Here is a 17,005-nt window from a genome sequence, read left to right as displayed (position 1 = left end):
CAAACAAAAGGGTGAGGAAGAAAAAGGGAGTAATTTACATGTGCTGGACTCACGTCTGGATGAGGGATGGCATACTGCCCCTGAATTGTAAACGCCTGGAAACGAGAAGCACAGGGAAGACACAGGTCAGCTGGGTGGGACAAGCACCGGGCAGCCTCCTGCTGGCCCCCGTGTGAATGCCACCCACATCACCCTCTACACCGAGTAAAGCTTAATTTTCTTGTGCTGCTTGATAATTCCTGGCACAGTGCAAAAAGTTGTTCACAGGATGTATGGGGTGATGCCAAGAACTACAGCCTACTCTGTGGCCACCCTGGTGCAGGAGGTGGCTTGCTTGGCCCACCAACACAGTGCCAGCGGATGTGATCCCTCATGGCACACGACACAGCCCCGCATCCCCCCTGCTGGCTCTGCTCAGCCCTGTGCAATGGCCTACACGGAAACAGCTATAAGGAGATTATAATTTTCTACTATTTTATCCTATAGAGCTTTTCTGAAAGGAGAGGCATGTCAGAAAAATTTTAATGTGCTTATGCTTAGACAGGCAGGGAGGCAAAAGGACAAATTATAATGTATAAATATTTGTAGTGGGAGAATTATAAACAGGAACAGAGCTGATTAGCTTAGTTTGCAAAATGCTAATTTGACAAAAGGCCTCTTAGAAAGCAATGAATCCTCTGCAAATGATAAAACAATTCATTTAATGATGTTCAGATATTAAAACCCTTTATGCTCCAACTGCTTAATGCACATTTCTGCAGCAGAATTTCCCTTCTGGAGAATAAACATTTCATTTAATTTTGAAATTAGTTATAAAACAAGGCTGCAATCTGGCAAATATTATGCACATGAGCAGTTTTCAGCCAGAGTGAACAACTAGGCTCAACAGCACATTCACTTACATACATACTTGCATGAATCTATGGGGATGGCCACTAGAAACAGTTTATAAATGAAAAGATCCCCATCTACTAAAATAGTCTCTAACTGTCATCAGCGGGTCTTATGCAAGCCAAGTGTGTGTTTAAGTGTTTTACCAAATGAGGATAACCTTAAGGAAATGACTGCTCTGCTGAGTGGAAGGCTTTGACTATAGCCAAGCACACGAGTGGCCTTTCAGATATTCAATGGATATGGCACTGGGCAGGGACCTACGTCCATGAGCAGTGGGTTTGGAAACCATGCTTTGGTCTCTTGCCCTCTCTGGTGGACCAGAAGTGTATAATTTGATCTTGGGTTTCCTTCAAATCTAGCTGAGAGGACATCATCTTTTCACAAGGGTGCATCCCAAGATGTGGTTTCCAAGCCAGCAGTGAACTACTGTGATAAAACTTGCCAACAAACCTAAAAGCACCCTCTTCCTCATCGCTGTTCTTGCTCATACTTCCATGTATACGCACGAAGAAGAAAACAGAACTATGGATATAACAGGAGTAGGTAACACTCAAAGCTCTGTTTATTAACTCTGCCCTTTCCACAGCAGACGCATGAGAAGTACAAGCCTAGTAGCAGCTACTGAGGCATCTGTATGGTAATGCTTAGCAAGGACAGGAGCTATGGTTCTGCTTCCGTCAAAGCTTGGACAACTTCCCAACTGATGTACTGACTACGGTAAGAGCAAGAATGACCTGGCCTACATATCTTCCTCAATTTAAGAGGCATAAAGCAAAGCTGTCACTGCTGACTACCAGTCTGAACAGCAGCGCAGCACAAGGGGCAGAAATCTGCTATTTGCTTCCTTCGGGCAGAAGTGCAGATTTTTTTTAAACCATTGCTTAGGCTGGATGTTGGTAAATGGCAGAGCAGAATAGTACAGTTCAGCTTCCTTACTGTCACGCAGTGCAATACTGAAGAAGCACAAGAGAATTAAAGCCAGACTTACAAGAATAAAACCCCAACTTGTTAAGAACATAGATTAGACTTTTTTAGTGCTGTTTGATAAGCAAGCATTAAAGAACCTGAAACCTTTAAAGACAGCCACGATGTTACTTAGACCCATTAAAGCATCTTTCCACAGTGACTCTCAAACATACCTCAAGCATTTTCTATAAAAGTTTTGTTAGTCAAAGACCACATTCAAAGCACACACAACGCATCTGCCTCAGACACTCTTTCTCACGTCGACAAGGTCGCATCAGAAAAGCGACAACACCTTTTTAACAGGTAAAACTGAAGAAGGCAAGAACTACCAGGCCTTCAAATAGAACACTTTCAGTTATTTATACGAACTGTTTTGGGCACCCTAGAAAACAGTTTCAATGTTTTTGAGTAATCACATACAATCTTCGAAGCAATTACAATTGGCAATTACAGCACTGGTAACAAGGGCTGCTGCATAATGTACACATGCATTTCTTAAAGGAAAGCACTGCAGTATAAACTTAATATACTTCTGGAATAAATTATTCTGAACTCTCAGATCAATTTTTGGCAATTTACTTTTAATTCCAACTCAACTTTGGTCACTACGGAAGCCAATTTCTTATTTTGAAGAAAACCTAGAGGGGCAAATTTGGACACCAGGAATTTAAAGCTACTATATCCAGATTATGAAAATCTGGGTATATGCCACAATATCTCATTACAGGCTAGAGAGTAAAACTCTGAATTAAAAAAACAGAGATAGCTTACTGCAAAGGCCTTTAGGAGGATATGGCTCGTTGCTATATGCTTGATATGTTTAGGAGCTTGCTGACACACTGGCAGATGAGGGAGAGGCAGGATGCCATGCCAGCAGCACCTTATGCCACCTGCCCTATCAAGAACTTGGTGTCTGGCTCCTCAAATGATTTCTGTATTCCCTGTTGGCATGAGACATGGTCTCTAGGGCTGCAGATGTCCCATCACGCATGCCAGTGGCTCTTCCCACCGGATAACCACTCAAAAGGGGCTTTGCTCTCATCCTGGATAAAAGAATAGGCTAGGATGGGATGCCTTCTGCCACAGAGGCTTCACACACATGAATCCCAAAAAGGGAGATGTGGCCTTTCTTTAGCCTAGATTTAGGAGACCAGGATTTGGGCAGAGCTTGCAGCATCCCGCACCACCTGTCTACTCTTCATAGCTTGCTGGTTACAGATCCCCTTGTGAGCCTCCTGTGGTATTTTTAGGTTAGGTATCAGCTGCATTTGTTGTTGGTTCATTTACTAAAAGTGCATTCCCCTTGCAGTTCATGGTGGTAGAGCAAATTCCTGTCACATCTCAGCTGCTTGTTGCAAACTCACTTCAGGACATTATCACAAAACAAGGAAGGGTTACACTGCACATGGGTTTTTAAAAGCAGGTAAGAACCCTGATTGATATAGCATAAGATGAAGGGTAAATAGTCAAAATTTCACTATATATAAAAGATACAGAAAAGCTCTGATTCCATTAAAAATGAGTCCTAATGGCTGGGAAGGTCTGCACCTACATTTATATAATTTCTGTAGCCTCAAAACCCCTTGCTATTTGGTCCTAGGGAACTACAGGGCAAAGGAAGTTATGGGAGTTACTGAAGTCATCTACAGAATACCCACTTCCCAGGCTTATACAGCAGCAGGAAACACACTGTATATCAAATGCTCCTCACTCAATGGCTTCTCATTGTTTTCCCCTTAAGTTTGCAATGCAGTGTTCTCCTTCCTTGCAAGCTGCAAGCACACAGAGTAGACAGAGCACACCAATACTATACCAGGCAAAAAAATGAGTAAAAGTTGAAAACTAACAGGCGCTGGCTGAGGTTGGGCCAAGACGGTGTGGTTTCCAGCTGAAGCCAAAATGGTGTCTGCTCTTACCTGGCCACCTGCAAAAATGATAGGTGCAGAGGCAGGTTTGGGACGGTAGGGGATGGTGGCACCTTTGGGTGGGGACTGCAGACAAAAACACAAGGTCATCAAAATGCAGAATGAAGCAGAACACACATAAAACCACTCTTTACCTTGGCCACCCTAGGCACTAGGGGTGCACTGACCCCGCCCCTGCCCGCCCTGCCCTCCTTACCAACAGCCCTAGAATCAGAAGTCTGGTGTCTGAGCCACAGGTAGGAAAGCCAAGGCCTCAGTTGTCCAACTGACAGCTGGCGCTTGTGGCTTCCCTACCACTCGTAGCTGGTGAAGCTATAAAGCTTCATTAAGCATTTTAAGGCATTTCAGGAAACAATATCAAAATGTGTCAGTGTTTTGGAAGAGGCCAGCCTGAGCACATCCTGCTTATTGATCTTTCCTATGCTGCTACACATCAAGATTTCTTGTTTTACTGACCCAATTAAGTTGGCTGCTCAACGGCAAGCAACTGGCTCGATCCTTCCTCTTTTTCAGATGAGCAGGAAGGGTGGAGAAAATCCCTCCCAGCTACAGCATTCATCATGTACAGAAAGGGAACACATTCCCTGCACCCCAAGGCATGGATATGAAGGGGAATACCTGACCCAGGATAACATTCTCCCCATAAACAAAGTGGGAGCTAACCAGCCACCCAGCAGAATTGTGCCCTGGATTCAATGCTTTAAATACAACTAAGAAAGGTAACAACCAACACACTTCCATTAATTAATACCATGTACTTTGCTATTTCACTTCAATTAGTGTTTTTTTTTCTAAATTAAATATATCTATTTATTCCGTGAATGCCACTTCTACACACCATGCTCAAAGCTGATAATAATTACTATCATATACTACATGTCTAATGAACTAGCATTAGTTTTTGAATATTATATTCTACATTATTTTTACACATAAATTCTTTCCTCCCAGTAGTCCAGCAAAAACTGAAGCAAGAGTCACTTTTTATCCAAGTAAAAAATTGGGCATTTCTTCAGTTTTATGTCTTTTTTGCATAAGGCTGGATGTTGTTTAGATACAGTGCATTCTTATCAACAGCTAGTAGCCACAGTGCTGTCTCACTGCTTCTCCCATCTTTAAGGAATATAAAATAAGTAGAACATCAGAGGTCATGAGACAGCTCCTGACTACACATAAGATAAAAAAGCCCATAAAACCAAAAGCCCCCAACAAAGAAAATAGTCCAGCAAAAAAATGTGATAAACATGGAGAAGTTGTACGTTCCATGTCAGAAGCTGTGGTTGCCATGTCAGGTTTTTCATTTTGATATGCTGATGTTTTTTTCAAACTTCAACTTAATCAGTTGAGATGTGTACTTGCATGAAAATATAGACATGTTCAACAGAAGATTAAACAGCTCAAATTTGTGTAGAAATTAATTTTGTATCATTAAGCTTCAGAGCTAAAAAGGTGCCATTGCAAGGAAACTTTCTAGCCTTATGCAGTGATCTGACCCCAAGGAAGGAAAGAGTCCTGGTATGTTTAAATCACATGAGTCAGAATTGCCTCTACTTGAAACAAGACCTACATGTTTTTGTCCTATTCTGCATCAGAATAAAATGCTTTTCTCAAAAGATGGGCAGCTCTGTGCAGGACCATGCTTTGCTGCTTAACTGTCATGACAGCCCTGGCACCGGGTTGCTAAGCCTGCTCCAAGAGGTTCCCAGACACCAGTCAGGTATTTGAGGCTCTGTCATGGTCCCCCTGAAATGCCTGACCTGGGATGGATGGACAGCACTTCAGGGAACCCTTGGGTAGTTGAAAATCAACAATATGTTTGAACACTTCCCATTTGAGAGGCGAGAACCCAAGTGTTCACTTACCTCCAGCATGACCACGCATATCTGTTTCACACACTGGATGATAGCATCGGGAGTGCCTGATATAGTGACTGCACGCTCCGTTGAGTTTGGCAGCATATCCCCTGCTACTTGCACCTGGGCTCCTGTGGACTTGAGCAGAAGCAAACCATATAGAGCATCACTGTCGGGAAGGCAATGCCAGCTGTTCATGGCTGGGGATGGGTGTGGTGGAGGGCATGCATCTCTTCTTGCTAAATACATGGGAGAGCATGCATATACACACACACCAACACAGCAGTTGGGGTCTGGCAGAGCTCAGATTTGCCTGTTCAAGCCCAGTTTGCAAAAATTCCAATAATAGAAAGACTAGTGCTCAATAGCTGATAAAGACGTAATCTGTCATCTGCATTTCAGGACAAATCTTTGAAACCCCTCAAAGACAGATAATTACAATGCTGACGAAAAGAGAAGAAAGAAGGAGAGGAGAGGAGAGGAGAGGAGAGGAGAGGAGAGGAGAGGAGAGGAGAGGAGAGGAGAGGAGAGGAGAGGAGAGGAGAGGAGAGGAGAGGAGAGGAGAGGAGAGGAGAGGAGAGGAGAGGAGAGGAGAGGAGAGGAGAGGAGAGGAGAGGAGAGGAGAGGAGAGGAGAGGAGAGGAGAGGAGGCCAAAATAATCCTTGGCATTATTTCACAAAAATCATAAGACTTTCAACCAACAGAAAAAAGCCCACATGCATTTCATATTGAATTTGCACTTCCACATATTACAAACAAAATGTTCTCCTGGTTGTTACTGAAATGCTACATATATATATATATATATATAGTTAGATCGTAGAATCATAGAATCATAGAATGGCCTGGGTTGAAAAGGACCACAAAGATCATCGAGTTTCAACCCTCCTGCTATGTGCAGGGTTTCCAACCACTAGACCAGGCTGCCCAGAGCCACAACTTCCTTGGGCAACCTGTTCCAGTGCATCACCTCCCTCAATACATATATATAGTTAGTTTTTAATTATTGAGCCTGTGTCAGCCAGCAAGGATGGCTGTGTGTGGTGGTCATACACAACACATGCTATTCTTCCTTCCAGAGACTGATTAAATTACTGACTGCATCTTCTGTTCACTACTGCTATATAAAGACAGATATCAATTCCTTTTTCTATAACAGGCTTTGAAATTTCACCATAATTTCATCAATCTGCCATGCTTTTCTTTTTTTTTTTTATAGCCTTGTCTTGCAAATGCATGCAATCCTTGCTGTTCTCGTACAGCAGCCCTACCTGGATGAACACAAAAAAGCATCCATCCCTCACGCAATTGCTATTCAGTGTGTTGTGTGATGATGAAATTAGATCATATCTTGAGGTAGGTGCACTTTTTTTGTTGTTGTTGTTTGATGGTGGTTATTGTTTAACATGCAGTTCTGGGTATCTGTATGACTTGCATAATATACTCTGCAAAATACTGCAGTCATTTATGTATTTGCTTCCAATGCTAGTTTTGTTTATTCTTTTACTTTGGCCATACGTCAGCAATGAAAAAATAAATAATATCTTACCCATTACCCTTCTGACTATGCAAATGTGAAGTGCATATCCATGCTACATTTGTCTTATACAAAGACCCCTTTGACCACACAATATCCATTTATTTCCTTGTACCAGAGAAGTAGCTAACTGCTCCTGAAACTGTTCTCACCAGAATAATCACAGACCAATTTCACCTTTAAGAACCTGTGTTCTACAAGCACTAACTCGACATTCTGGATGAGATTTCCAGTACTTGAAACAAAAGACAAAGGGGTGACAGCTATAAAAGCTGCAGCTAAGTGCTCAACAGACCACACTTGGTGCTTCTGCCCAGTACTATTTTAACACAAATGAGAAACCAGGTAGAGTCCTACTGCCAAGTGACCTAGAGGATGAAGGGAAACCACATCCTGTGGCTCAGTGGTTTTGGGGCTCACCCAGACCCCAGATGTTGCACACACTGGCGGCAAGAGGTTGCACAGAGCATGAGTCAGAAATGGCCCCCCTGTGAAGTACAGCAAGCACCTTACTTTTAACCAGGATGTGTTTTGACAAACTGGCATAGCATCCTGTCTAATGCAAAGCTTTTCTTTGTGAATAAAGATATCATTGTTTTCTGTATGTCTAATATTTGCACAGAAATTATTTATTCCTGTGTCATCACGTGACGCTGTCTCCCACATCCCAAAAGCAGGGTTGAAAATAAGTACTAATGAAAGGCACAGCTCCCTGACTCTGTAATGAAAAAAAGTAACAAAATACCAAGAAAAAAATTATTTGCAGGTCTTAGTAAATAGAAAGACCATTTCAAATGGCAGAGCTCTGAATTATTCCTTCATGAGTTTACAGCAGACAACACATGCATGTTTCCATGCGCTCCCATTATAAAGCAAAAGGCATACGGAGAAACAACATGTTGTTTGCGTGGCTGCAAAAACTGCAACAGCCTTTGCCTGCTCTGCCAGCTGATGGAAGCAGTGTTCACTGCCTGCATTTCAGTACATGTGAGGAGAGGCAAAAGCCTTCCAGCAGAGGCCAAATCTTGACAGGTGAAGATGTGTCCTCAGAAAGAACTTCACTGAACAATTCGAATGCAAATAAAAGAATCTGGAAGTATCTGAAAGTCAACAGGACAAGACCTTGGACTGTCCTCTATGGTCTCTTCCATGGTTACTGTAACGCAACATTTCAGAGCAAATTTTAGACATTTAATTTTGATCAAAACATTTTCCAGTCCTCTACAACATCTGATCAAACCTCCTGTTACCAACATTTCCATTTTTTTCCATGTTTGAAATGAAACTTGGAAGTTCAATGAAACATACTGTCTTGATACATTTTTAGATAAAAAGGGAAGTTTCCCTGGTAAAATTTGGTGAAAAGATTTTGTTTTGACAAAATCAAATAAAAGACCAGTCAGCACTTCATCTTGCTATTCAGCACTTTATTCTATGTTAGAATGAATACAAACGTAGAAGGAGCACCAGCATTTTTTTCCAGAGAAAAAAAGCCATTTTCAGAAATATTTATTCAGATTCCCTTTATATAAATTTAGCATGCACCTGCTTTTCTTGTTTTACTGATTAAAAACATCAGATCCTCAGCTTGACATGTGCTAAGTTGCTGTAGTCACAGTAGGAACAATTCAAGCTGACACCGTGTGATCATTTTTGCACTTTCTGATTAGAGAAAAATGTGGCTGCTAGCACAGTCAATTGAATGAATGCCTTTAGATAAAGTCTGAATTAAAAATAAATCAATATGAGACGGGAATAGATGAGGTCAGATCACCCATGGAACAGTGAGATTAGGGAGAAACAGAAAAACAAATCAATTAAAAAAAAAAGTAGCTCAAGAGTTTGATCTCATGACCTGGCCTCTCCAGCACAACCTGGGCCTTTCCCTGGCTGAAAATGTTGGAACAGGCCTGGAAATGTCCACAACTCGCCGGCTTGGCCTCGTCAGTGTTGCGGGCTGGGAGACTATGCTGAAAAAGCAACCTGACAGGACATTTTTATTTGCTAGGGTGTTGATTTGCTGAAATGTGCTTGATTGTTTTCTCAGTTGTTTATTTTCCTCATTCAAGCTGTGTTTGAGCTGCTCTAGTAGTGTTGCAATGAATACATTGTAAAGCTGTTTCTTTATTTCACATACTGTCTCTGTGTCAAGGAAGGTGCAAGGGCACTGTGGTGTTGGTCATCGGCTTGCCGCAGAGTAAGGCTTTCTGAGGCTTTTCACTCAGCACGTTAGACAATCAACAGGGTAAGGCCCTGGCTGCCCTTTATGACCACCCCCTCCTTCCACAGCTGCCATGAACCAATGATTCATAGCAAATGCTGGACATATAATTTCAGTAAAATAATTTTCACAGAATCACAGAATGGTTTGGGTTGGAAGGGTCCCCAAAGCCCACCCAGCCCCAACCCTGTGACATGGGCAGGACTGGGGCATCCACAGCTCCTCTGGGCAGCTGTGCCAGCACCTCACCACCCTCCAAGTAAAAAATTCTCACTGAGCTAGCCAGAAACCCTGGCAGACACCCCGAGACTTACCTCCCTGATTTCTTTGATTTTGGAGCCTCCTTTTCCTATAAGGGATCCGCACTGACTTGCTGGCACGACAAGTCTCAGTGTTACAGGTGGCTTGCTTGTCACTGTGCTGTTTGTCATTGAAGCATTTATGTCCTGTAATAGCAACATCAATATGAATTAGATGAGGGTTTGTCATTCCTTTTGGATACTAAAGGGCTCAGAGTAAATGCCTGAAGAGTTCATAAGGACTTGGGCAGTTTGTAACTAATCGTGGCTCATCTCTGCTGCAGGTAAAGCCACCAGCAATGTGGGTTACACACCGTAAGCACGACTGCACAAGAAGCAGAGGAGGAAGGCTTGTGCTCCCTGCTGGCAGAGCTGTGAGAAGAGGGGACAGCCTCTGCGACAAGACTGGGAGGTGACTGTGGCACCTGCTTTTAGACCAGCTGAAGCAGATGGAAAAAACAAGCAGGTTTTTGAGTTCACAGGCCCCCAGATCCTGACTTTGTTTCTTTTCCACCATCTTGAGTTGAACATTTCTATTATATATCTTTTCACATAGTTTCTCAGATTTGCCACAAAGAAAAAAGGTTGTAAGAGGAAATGACAAAAAGATCTGTGACCATTCTGAAGCAAATAAAAGCAGATAATTTTGATCAAAATTCTGCTGCACAAATGTTTGATTTCTCTTTTGTAGCAGATCTGTATATTTATAGCATTGCACACTTTCTAAAATATTTTCCATCACAGCTATATAACTGGAATATAAACAATAGCAGTTATCTGTACTTAGGTATTTTAACATGTATTCATGTATTTTGTTATCTAGTCAAACTACACTGCCTGTTTTCAAGAGCTCTCTAATATACTACTTGTCACAAGGTTTATGCTGTTTTAAATATACTTTTGTTTCTTCAAAGTCTTCCAGCCAGGGCAAAACTATCCCTTCAGTTTCTTCATTCTCATCATCTAAAAGGAATCAAACCCAAACATGGAGTCTCAGTGACGTACTCATAAAGCCACCAGACAAAAAAAAGCCCCAAACAAACACAAAGGAAAAGATAAAGCTGACCTTCCCATTGAATGAAGGGACCAAAATCAATCAATCAAGCAAGCAAGCAAGCAATTCACAAGCTATCCAAACAACACATGGGGACACCAGCACCATTCGCTGCAGTACCTCTGCAGTACCGTTTAGGATGGTAACGTTCTGCTGTCTAAGAAATTGCTCAGTATGACCTTGCTAAGCTTGAAAGAGATGAAAAAAATCTTGAACACAATGAGGCATGGCTGCACGCCATAAGACAGCAATCAAATCATTCCTCTGCAGCCCTTAACTCACATTTTGTTTAGTACCAGTGTCAGTGAGAGATTGCAATCCAAAATAAAGCGAGAAGGATAGCAGAGTTCTGCAACACACATGTATCTGAAATAAAGTGCAAGTCATACCAATTTTTCAGCTGGAAGATATCACTTCACTAGATCATGTTAGTGTCAGGTAGTGGCACATAATCATCCAGACGTAGGTAAATAACTCACTTCAAAGCCACCCAGCATGACCCTGATAATGTCTCCCACTTCTACATCATAACTGAACTGCCCTCGAAGCATTCACTGCACTCAGTGCACTCAAAAGCACTTCCAAACATTTGTTCACCGAAGGCCGCTCTACTCTATTTTCTCCTCATCATTTAAAAGAAGTCAAACCTAAACATGGAGTCTCAATGACATACTCATAAAGGCATCAGATCAGCTTAAAAACACAAAAAAGATGAATGAGGAAAAAGATCCCCTCCAGAACTGCACGTTGCCAAAGTAGTGCTGGCTGGAAAAATGCTCGCAAGACATTTTCACTTTGAACTGGAAATATTTGTTTCTTTTTCCTCTGACTTTCTGTGCACTGCATCCATCTCCCTGGGGCTTTGAAAAATGTAAGAGTTGGACCTTGCATGGTTTTTTGCCTGTCTTCCTCATCTAGGAGCCCCGATGGGTATCAGTCACGCTGATAAGGAAGTGATTCACGGTCAGAGCTGTTACAAGAGCTTTCTCCAACCATAAAAGGGCTGAACAAATATTTATGTGTAAAATGGAGTAATACACATTAATCTTCCACAGGCATGGATGGGAATAGTCAATTTTTCATGTGATTGTTTAAACATAGCCTACACTAAGACTTGGGATCAACTTCATCCTTTAGAGGTAAGTAACACCTGCTGGTTAGTGGGCTGCACAGAGCACAAACTCTGGGGCAGACTGGTTGTGTGGACGTACAACAATGAATACAAAAAGAAAATCTTCCTTCTCCCTTTTAGTTGTTGCATAAAATGTTAGTTACATACACATATTTTAACTTGCATCGTTTATATTTTCAATGCAGACAGGCCTTGCTGTATTTTAACATAACTGCTTGAAAGAAACTGACAGCAGCGCTTCATCATAGAAACATCATCAAATGGCTTAGGTTGGAAGGGACCTTATAGGTCATCTAGTTCCAACCCTGACTTTGAGTCTGGACCACATTTCATGCAACTGAGCCACAGCTACTATCTGAGGACCATACCTGGGCAAACGTAAAAGGAAACTCCTAGGTGTTTGAAGCAATTCTTCCTCCCAGACTCTACAAATTAATCACAGATTCCTCCCTTCTTTCCCATCCCAAAATTTGGTACACAAAGTTTAAACCAAGTTCTCACAACTTATTTTTTTGGGGGGTACCATTTCTAGCTGAAAACTCAAGAGTATTCTGGCTCATGTACAGCTTACATCTTGTGGGTTATGGAGAGTACATTCATAGGCACAGATAGCCCATAAAACAGTATTTGGTGGAGTTTACACCGCTGTTTGCTACATATAGGACCAGCAATTATCACACTGGTGCTCTTCAGATTTCTTAGTATAAGTAAAAAGAATATTTTACAGCAAGAGTGATTTTCTGTTGTGAGATTTTCTATTTTATAACTGGCTTAAGAAATCTCCAGTAATAAGATATGTATAAGAAATGGCATCAGGTTGATTGTAAGTTCTGAAGCAGTATTTCATTTTGACTCTAAAGTGCTACAGTTACCTCACTGTATTGATAGGAATAATTACAGGAAAGCAAACTGATTTTATGAGACATTTTTCCTTACCACTGTTCTTTCAAATACTCTGGAAGCCAATTATTTTAAAACTAAATACAGATACTTCAGAATACATATGATGCATGAGCTCTGTATTAAGTGCCAATACTCTTTTACTAAAATCAATGCTAAGAGAACTACTTGTGCAGTTCTGCAAGATTCAACCGCAAAATCAGCATTATCTCATTAAAACCTAGTAAAGAAAACAAACAAAAAGTGTGCCATGCCATAAATCCGAGGTACCTTATCAACACATTCAACAACTGTGATATTACATAGGAAGATCTGAAAGAGTGGAAGAGGATGAATGGGATTAATACTTCCAGTATTGAGAAGAAAAGTCATTTGCCTGGGGACTAACAAGATGGTCTGCTGAGATTTAGGAAGCTCCCAATGAACACACCTGAGGATGAGCCGGGTACGTCACTAGCCCCAGTCCAGTTATGTACAAAATGTTACCTGAGGCAGGGGTGAGGCATTTCCAGCAGGGATGGGATTGTGTTAGCGTGATAGTCAGCCCAGGGAACATTTAGTGCTATTAATTAAGCCCCTGTGGAACTTCATCTGTAACCTGTCCACAATTAACAGATGCATTTAGGATAGAAGGCAAAGGTGCAAAGGGAGCACTGAGGGTTTGGAGAATGCACTTAATGAAAGACTGAGTTTGGCTCATTTATTCTAGAAAAAGCAAAAGTGTGAAGGGATAAAGCTGTTTTATAAAAATATGTCTGAGAGGAATCCTCAGGACTGGAAAGGCAAGAATTATCAGCCACTGTTGGCACATGAACAAAGCTGTAAAAACTACTCATGAAAAAATTTTCCATAGAGAAAGAAGGTGTCCAGGTGTCAGAGAACTGAGGCTGTGAATCCAATATCAGAAACTAGAAAAATATCAAAGTATTTTTTGATCATGCCATACAGGAGATTGCAAGACATACTGCTTACGCTAGCAGGCAATTGCATCTGACGACCCACAAACTCTGTTCAAATCCTGTTGATCTAAATTTGAATAATCACCAAGGGTAAACAAAGCTACAAACTGGCATTCCCCATCACCACCTCTGCAGGCAATTCCTTTAGGAGAAGGTGAATTGCCTTCTGCAGGAGCTTCTGCTTCCCACAGAGTGCAGGAGAGACACCTGGACGACTGATTTTCAAAAGCAGAGGGAGTCAAAGTCCTCTCCTATTTGACCAGGGTTCATGTTTGGCAGCCTGCTGCCCTTTTTTTTCCTTGCTTTTTTGAGGTTTCCCATTAAAGCAGTGACCAAATCTAACTGTAGCTGGTCTACGAAACTTGAGGAGATCCGAGCACTTTAGGTACATATCTGCATGGAATAGTAATTCTACAGTAAATTGAGCGTTCTCTTGCCTCACTTACTATTAGTGCCTTCATTATAATTAATTTTAAAAGCCAATCTTTAAATATGGTAATTAGTAATTACATAGGTCTTTAAAATAAAAATTTTCTAGTTGAGTGAATTATACATTCATTTTGACGTATGTAAAATTTACATCAATACCAAATGGAATCATATAAAAAAAGAGCTAAAAGTTAGGCAATTATTTTTTGCAAATCATACTCACGATGGGACCAGACATTTTCTAAGACATTTTTCTTACCATTAGTGCACATTACTAGAAGCAATTGCTTTTCCCTGAAGCCTCCAAAAAGCAAAAGAAATGATCAAACAGCTTGTAAATTGACCCATTATTTTTCTTCGGTGTTACCGCCAAAAGCATTTATAAAAATACAACCATTTTCACTGCTAAATAGAACATTAAACAAATCATATTTAACATTAAAGCAAACATGAGACAGTGTTTGTATTTCAATTTCAAGAGAGAAATTTTTTTTTTTTTTTTGGCTTACCTCTTCAAATTTTAGTGCAATCATAGAAAAAGCTTTAAAAATTGCATCTGTTGGGCCTGTTATGGTCACAATTCTTTCCGGACAGGAGCCTTCGGAAATATTGATTCGAGCCCCACTCTGTCAAAAAGAACAAATACTTTTCAATTTTATATTTCCTGGGGAGAAAAGTAAGCAGGATTGGGGATACAGTTTGGGAAGGAGTATCTTGAAGCATCTAATTCACTTGCCTACGATTGTAGCCCCAACATATGTAATTTCAGCATTTGCAGCGTCTGATGCATGGACTCAGACGTGAACGATCCAAATCGTTTATTACAAGTTCTCACTTCACTTATATACCTTCACAAGTTTTCCTTTTCTAGCTTTCCCATCCGCCCCTACAACTTTCCCATCCACCTTTACATGTCAACAGAGCATTCTACAAACACTCTTCAACCGTTCATGTGGGCATTTATCCAATCAGAACCACGAGCCATTCTTTCTTCTTCTAGAGGTGTCTTTAGTTCTCATGCTGCTTATCTTGCTACACAGCTGCTGCTCTGAACAGTTTTTCTTGTATTCCCACAAGCATAAACTGATCACACTCCAAAGATTCATCTAACTGTGGGAAGCCAGGGTCTGTCCCGGTAAACACTTATCCAGCTTTCAACACAGTATGCAAATAGCACCTCTGTAACTCAAAGGTACAAATAATTGCATTATCAAGTTTTTGCTTCCAGAAAGCTAACCTTAAAGAGTACTGGAGCTGCAGAATTTTGGACAAGCTTCTTTTCTTCAGGGAGCATCATTACTTTGAAGCCTGGACTCAAATACAGTGCTTGATGTGCCTAGGTTGGGTGATGCTTTGGAATATGGGATGGTTCCTTCTAACTGCGTGTCATGGGAATTTACTCAATATACACAAAATAATCCTTTAAAGAACTATTGGTAGGACATGCAATAGTGATGGTGTGATCTCCTTTAAAGCAAGGAGCCTGCAGGAAGGAATTGGAAAACTGCTTCTTAGAGACTAAGGAGCATGGCTCTCAGGTATACTTATTCCCTTATATGTTACTGTAACACTGCAGAGAAAACCCCTAAATTAGATGTAAATATGCTTAATAGGATTATCAGTGCATGTAATAATCAAATCCAGTTTAGGTAAGATAAACCCTGTGCTTCCTCTGAGGTTTCAGCCATGGAAATGAGTTAATGCAGCCTAACAAGTCACCAGAGCATCAACTGATGCAGAGATGCCGACCTCCTTGAGGATGCAGGCCTACAGCAAACATGAGATACTGTGAGTTTGTAGAATCATAGAATCATTTGAGCTGGAAGGGACCCTTAAAAGCCATTGAGTCTGACTGTCCTGCAATGAACAGGGACAACTACAGCAGATCAGTGTGCTCAGAGCCCCCTGCAGCGTGACCTTGAGTGTCTGCAGGGACAGGGCATCCACCACCTCTCTGGGCAACCTGTTTCAGTTCCTCACCACTCAGACTGTAAAAAACTTTCTCCTTATATCCAAACTAAATCTCCCCTGTTCTAGTTTGAAACTCTTTGCTTCCAAAGTTGCCATAAACCAGCTACGTGCCATGTGTCTGAGCCTTTATCCATGTGTGTACTGCTGCTGAACAGTAAGATAGCTTATTTCCCCAAGTGACAACAACCAATCACCGCAACAAAATACCCACACCAACTAATAGAAAAATCTGGCTGTCATGGTGTTTGTTGGCAGATCCACTTGGTATTCATAGATAAGAAAGGGTGGCAGATACTTCTTCTGCCAGGTGAACCTAAGTGGGGATTGTCTCAGTCAAACACCACAGATCGATCAGGAAGGAGATCAAGCCTGGGGTAAGTTCAGCTGGCTGCAGCATTTGGTTGCAGGGATTACAGTCTGTCTTTGGGGTACTGTTCTGCAGCGAGCCAGGCAGAAACACCGCTGGGAAGAGCTGCTGGGGATATGGCCTCAACTGTCACATGGCCCTCCAGTAGACTTCTGGTCAAAACAATCATAGATTACATGGGAATCTCCAATATTTGTGTAGAAAGTTAATGATTGCAGGGCACAGATTGGTGGGGTTTGTACTTCAGACTCAAATGTTTCTCTGACATTTCTCTGATGACAGAGCAAGCCAACATTGCATTTTGTTGTTGGCTTGCAACTTACCACATCTACCAGGGAAGTCAAAATAAAACAATGGCTTGTTTTTAAAGGAGAACTGGAGGAATTAGTGATTTAAAAGAAGGACTGAGTTACCATCGCTTGGAAACACAGCTGCTTAGTCCTTGTTAGTAGTAAAGAGGCATAAAATTCCTTTTTATAAAACGAAAAACCAAACTGC

General features: G+C 41.4%; 1 protein-coding gene across 19 annotated transcripts in view; it reads right to left on the bottom strand.

Moving 5' to 3' along the window:
* LOC420965 (poly(rC) binding protein 2) overlaps window positions 1–17,005 on the bottom strand; it is a 489,700-nt gene that overhangs the window by 27,239 nt on the left and 445,456 nt on the right. For 16 of the 19 annotated variants that reach the window (XM_025147773.3, XM_040695566.2, XM_046929052.1 and 13 more), the window contains 5 exons: window positions 14,679–14,795; window positions 9,711–9,842; window positions 5,648–5,776; window positions 3,708–3,851; window positions 39–95 (listed from right to left, as the gene is read on the bottom strand). In XM_025147773.3, the coding sequence (XP_025003541.1) occupies window positions 39–95; window positions 3,708–3,851; window positions 5,648–5,776; window positions 9,711–9,842; window positions 14,679–14,795 (579 nt within the window). The remainder of the gene's footprint in view (window positions 1–38; window positions 96–3,707; window positions 3,852–5,647; window positions 5,777–9,710; window positions 9,843–14,678; window positions 14,796–17,005) is intronic. The other 3 variants (XM_040695582.2, XM_046929093.1, XM_040695580.2) reach the window with 1 other exon arrangement.

The sequence above is a fragment of the Gallus gallus genome, chromosome 2 (assembly GCF_016699485.2).
Source record: "Gallus gallus isolate bGalGal1 chromosome 2, bGalGal1.mat.broiler.GRCg7b, whole genome shotgun sequence".
Lineage (NCBI taxonomy): Eukaryota > Metazoa > Chordata > Aves > Galliformes > Phasianidae > Gallus > Gallus gallus.
The sequence above is the reverse complement of the archived record's forward strand: the minus strand, read 5'-3'. Positions and strand labels throughout refer to the sequence as shown.